At 40.8% G+C, this 5,724-nt stretch overlaps 1 protein-coding gene across 2 annotated transcripts in view; it reads left to right on the forward strand.

Annotated features, from left to right (window-relative positions):
- The window catches only part of TMOD2 (tropomodulin 2), a 23,746-nt gene extending 20,545 nt beyond the window's left edge, over positions 1 to 3,201 (forward strand). For both annotated transcript variants that reach the window (XM_050903508.1, XM_050903510.1), the window contains 2 exons: positions 4 to 148; positions 2,285 to 3,201. In XM_050903508.1, coding sequence (XP_050759465.1) covers positions 4 to 148; positions 2,285 to 2,319 — 180 coding nt within the window. In that variant the 3' untranslated portion in view covers positions 2,320 to 3,201. The remainder of the gene's footprint in view (positions 1 to 3; positions 149 to 2,284) is intronic.
- Positions 3,202 to 5,724: the final 2,523 nt, after the last annotated feature.

The raw sequence follows: 5,724 nt of genomic DNA on the forward strand, positions 1-5,724 counted from the left end.
CAGAGGCAGCAGCTGGGGACAGCTGTAGAGATGGAGATTGCCAAGATGCTGGAGGAGAACTCCAAGATTCTCAAGTTTGGGTACCAGTTCACAAAGCAAGGTCCAAGAACCAGGGTAGCAGCAGCTATCACTAAAAACAATGATCTGGGTAAGATGCTACTACATTTACTCATCATTTGTTTATGTGAGCCAAGCCCTGACCTTCCTAGACACAACTCTTCCTGTCTGTACATAAGATTGAATTTTAACTCTACAGCATTCAATCTGCTATATGTGAGGGGTGATGCATAGCTCCACGGACTCTTGAGTAGACAACAGCAAAGATCTTACTGTGATTAGGAGCCACTATTCTTCTTCTCCTTCTCCCACTCCTTCTGGGAAGGGGAGTTACTTCAGCCTTTCCCATGGAGCATCCTGAATTTCCAGCTGCCCTGTCAGCTGTTCTGGCCAGTAAGTAGAGCGCCAAACCCATCCTGCTTGTTCAGTGAACACAGAAGTCCTCACTTCTTCGCCCTGCCCATGACAGACCAAGCCTGCCCAAGCAAGGGAACAAAAAAAGACTTTCCTGCCTGCATGACCAAGTACAGGCAAAGACAATAAAGCTTTGCAAGTTTTACCTAAGTGTGACATGCTTTGCCCTGTGTGCTCAATATACAGAATAAGAAGGAGATGACTAGGCAGGAGTTGTTTACAGTAAGAAGAAAAAATTAAAAAAAGATTAACTATGTGTTTTTAATCAATGCTACTTCAAAGTGGGATGTCAAACCGTGATGCCTTTGCTGGCTTCAGCTTGGGTTTCTCTCTGTGAGAGCTAAGATAGAAGTTGAACTAGAACCTATTTCTTTCACACATACTTTTATTTTTTTGCAGTTTTAATTTTTAGCAGTACCTAAGCATTCTAATGATATACTATTGGTCCTGAAACTATTAGTGTCCCGGAATGGTATTTGAAACATCCCACCAACAAAGAGAGAAAGACCTTTTTTTTCCATTATTTAACCAGTTGCCATTAGACGTGTCCTGTACCTAATCTTCATTTTCCTGCTTTTGTATTGTATGGTTTTGTACAAGATTTAGTAGGACAGAATACCTAAAAGAATTCAATAAAATAAAGTAAATGAAGCAACAAAACACTGAAAGCAGACACAAATGACTGATGCTACACTGTAGGCTTTGGAATAATGCAGTCTGTTTGCCAAGAAAGCACTATGAAATAAACCTCCTGATAGTAAAGTAATGGGATGTTTGTAGTTATATATTGTTGTTATTGACTTTCTGTAGCGAAAAGCATTAATTCATCCAGTTTTACTGCTTTTGTTCTGTACTTCAGCAGTTCAATATCAGAAACAGGACATGACAGTTCAATGTAACACCAAATTTTGTATCACACGAACAGGAGAACCTCACTAATCTTATCTGGCCAAGTCAGAGAAGACTCAATACATTTTTATTAGGGTATGGAGTAGCAAATGCTGCCCAACTAGACCTACTCTATACCAGCTGTAATATATCCTAAGTGCTGTAAAAATTCACATGGGGCTGCTTGTCAAAATAATCCTGCCCATAACACAAAGCTTATTGCTCTCTGCTTCGCTAAATGGCATCTTCAGCCTACTTGGTTTCTAGTGAGAATCCAGAGTTAATTAACTTACTATCGGATGGTTGATGCAATCAGAGCATGTGAAGTTTAAACAGAGAGTTTAAGGTTCAATATGATGTTTTCCTCGTTACCAATACTCACTGCTATCAATACCTAAGAGTACTTCAAATTATTTTCTAAAAGGATATGATTATTGCTTACCTATAGTATACACTTATGCAATTAGAAAAGTTATTAATTTTTGATGGCTAATGCTTAAATAATCCAGAACACTGCCATGCAGACTAGAACAGACCAGTATCAATTTAGCTGGAACACAGTGAAGAACAATAAAACTGTAACAAAAATCTAAATGGAGCCATTGGGAGGAAGCACTGGAAATGGTGATTTCTTCAGCATCTAAAACCTTTAGCTCAGAATCTGATTTTTATAGAAAATGTATTGATATGAACACTTGGTGAAATTCTAGTCTGTGATATAGAAAAGTGCAGTTTAAATACAATTGTTTTGTTTAGCATTAAGATCTGTTAATTATGGCATTTATGGACATAATCCTGCTGAGTATTTCTTAGAAGCTCCTCCCTTCCTATTCATGTTACTGGGAAGGCAGTGTGTCAGTGAGGAAAGTCCTTAGCTTCTCAGGAAAGCAATACTGACTGCTCTTGTCTTGTTTTATTGGTCTAGTTCGTAAAAAGCGAGTGGAAGGAGAGCGGCAATAGCCACACCATAGAGGATGCAAGGCAAGACTGGAGACCACCAACAACTGCAATCTCAGAGTGTTCACTGGTCAGAAGGGAAGGCACTGGAAAACCATTACAATGGGAGTTGCTAATTTCTGTTATTGTCTCCTTTTAACCTTGAAAACACAGTCTGTTCATTTTTAACTTTCACGGTTAATTTAATTTTTATGAGAAAGATTCACAGTTGTTTGATTTTAATGAAAAAAATGTTTTGCAATATCTGAAGCCAATACACAGAATCTTAAGTGTGTTACTGAGCATAACATATAGTGACATTGACCCTTATTTTAGACACTTTTTGATATGTTAAAATATGATCTTGTGTATGGATAAGGGATTCTCTGCTGAAAATAGAAATTTTAGGGCCAAGTTCTGCAATGCCTTATGTTTGTGAATAATCCTTACTTATATGTGTATAGTCCTGCCGAACTGAATCCTGCAATGGGATGCTCCGAGGAGTAGAACTAGTAACGCCAGTATAGGTTTGGAGGATCACACCCTTGAGCCTCTCTCCCGCAGCAGGACCTGGGCAGCTGGAACAGCATTGGAACAGCACCCTTCTACCTTCTTGGGTCTCCACCCATCCAGGTTCAAGAGCAGGATCACGCCTAGATGTATAAACATTGTCAAAGCCTACTTGTTTACATAAGCTTAGGTTAGGTGGATCATTTCGCAATGTTACACTGATATTTGTTATCCTTTCTTCACATTGTAAAGTAATATTAGTGCTGCCAATCCTATAGAGTTTGAATGTTTTGGGTTTTTTTCTAGGCCAACAGGTTTTTATTTGCTACTAGAATGCACAGTTTACAGCTATTAATCTTAATCTAAACAAGTATTCTGAGCAGTATTTGTTTTGCTTTGAGCCATGTGTTTGACTTTTTTTAGTTCTCGTATTTATGTACATTTGTTAGTATTATAGAACTGTTCTCAGGACCTTTTAGATGAAGATTAATTAAATAGTTAATCCAGGAGAGCAGCTGTGCTACCAGGAAAAAACATTAAGAGGGTAGTTGTGACAGCTACATAACTTACATTTATAGGCTCCAGTTCAGGTTTGTCCCTGTATCACAAGGCACTTAGGTATTCACGTCAGTGCTTAGCTGAATAAGGGCAGATTTAAGCATATGCACAAATGCTTTGCTAAATCAGGGCCTTAACTCAGATGCTGGACATAATCTTAACCCCGTGGAAAACACTCGTGAGGCAGCAGCTAACCCCAATGCTCAACAGCATCAAAATTTTAGTAAGAATTCAGTCTGATGTTTCATTTTGTGTATTTTACAGTCTAAAACTATTCTCTACCGCTGTTTTACCACTGCCAACAGTTGTCTCTGACTAACAGCTAGAGGTTCATTTTGGTTACACGTATGCACGCTGTAAGAGCTAAGGGAGGCTCGGGTTAGGTGTGTCACACATACCAATGTTTTCAGAAAGCTGCAGAAATGCACCTGGGGCTAATGCTGCTACCTGGGAAACTCTAGCCTCTCCTCCAAGAGCTCCTTCAGGACAACAGGAATGAAGCACTGCTGCCTTCATCCTGACAACAGGACAAAACTGGAGGTCACGGTCACTGCAGTGTACTCCTGACCCAGGGGGGACAGCTCTGAGCCACTGTGCAGCTGGGCATCCAGGGGGGATTAGAAACCAGGGGAGCCCCAGGAGCAGTCGGTACATGTTTGACATACTTCCCTGAGTGATGTTTTCATGACCAGAGCTGGAGTGCAAGCTAACAGGATGAACCCTCCCTCTGTGCCTTTTATAATAGAAATGAGTAGGTCCAAGGCAACACTTCCTGTTGGATACTGGTCTTCATACTGGAGTCCAAACTGAATAACATACACTTAAATCCCACTTAAAATAGTTTGCTAAAGTTGTCTGCTGAGCTGGGATCTAAAGTGCAGTATCCACAGTTTACTTCCCTGGAGAGGTCCCAGTCTTTACAATTTCCACCTCTCCTTCCCTTCCTCAGAATAAGGCTAAAACCTCTGCTTTGCAAGTAAAAAACATAACACACAGGGGAGTCTTGCTGAGATTTTCCCTGGATCCATGCAGGATTTGCTGTGAAAAACTTTGATATCCCATTAAAAAAAAATTACAAGTTCTGTGACACAGTCATAACTCTGCATGGGCTTAAATAAACAGTCCTTAAAAAACATGTGGATTACCAGGGGGATACTGGGCTTTGCAGCATCAAGTCTCATGGGTAGGAAGAATCCTCATCCCCAAAACCAAAAGATTGTGGTTGCTGACAAACTTCAGTGATTAGAATCACACTGCCCCTATTTTCTTCTTTTCCTTTGATCCAACCAAGGGAATCCCAACTATCAATCAATTTTTTTAATGTATTTTGAAGATTTTTTTTTTATTGGTTACTTTTTTTTTTTAAAGGGTGGTACGTATATATGTCTGAGGGAAACAAGTGCAATCCATTTCTAGTCTTAATTGCCATTTAAAGTGTTGGTATTTGCATGCAGCAGTTTTAAAAGGATGGATGGGTCTGGCTGCTTCACAATGTCTGCAGCATGTCATCCTGTATAGCTTTGCTCAGAGCCACACAAGTGGTTATATAGTCAGGTGGCTCCATCCATGTCAGCTACAGTTTGCATCCTGGACCAAGGTACCTGGCTAGGGAAGGCCCTGTGGGCTCTCTGTCCCTTCATCTGCCATGCTCTTTGCACAGGCATGTTTCCTCTGAAGGGAGGATTCCTCAGGCACTTGAGAGTATCATCTCAAACACCAGCCCCACCATGCACTAGCAGTCAGTGCCTGGAGCTGTGCACCCCATGGCGGCGGACGTGGGAGGTATGGCTCCTTCCAGCACGCGTGAGGAGAAGTCCTAATCCCTGGCCATTTTCTCCAGGCAGCTGCTGCCAGCCCCTGCCAGGGGTCTTGGTGACCAGGGACATCTCTCTCCTGCCTCTTCTGTGTGCTCCACACAAGGGCTTGGTTGTCACCTGGCCTTCAGCATCACAAACCAAACATTGCAACAATATAAAGATCTGTTCAATACAACAACAGCACATGACAGTGGTGCTTGAAGGCAGATTTTCATATTAATATAGGATTATTTAGCTGGTTAAAAATCTCTGCAACTAACATGAGGGGGGTCAGGATGTGACTATTTTAAATTCTACTTTCAAGCAACATCTGGCATACTCAATGCTGAATGGGGAACAGGGACAGAAGAGTCCTTTTTTCTTAAGCAAACATTCAGGAGTAACTTTGTCTATTTTTGCACATTGCTTCTCGTGTTGACAGCTTCAGTTTGGTTTGTATTTTTTATACAGTTTTTTCATGGAAAAGCTCAACTTTGTGCGTGTCCTAACATATACATGAATAGTAGCGTGCACTAAGGACTGTATGTGTACATGTATAACTCTA

The sequence above is a fragment of the Gymnogyps californianus genome, chromosome 11, assembly GCF_018139145.2.
Source record: "Gymnogyps californianus isolate 813 chromosome 11, ASM1813914v2, whole genome shotgun sequence".
In the NCBI taxonomy this organism is placed as follows: Eukaryota; Metazoa; Chordata; class Aves; order Accipitriformes; family Cathartidae; genus Gymnogyps; species Gymnogyps californianus.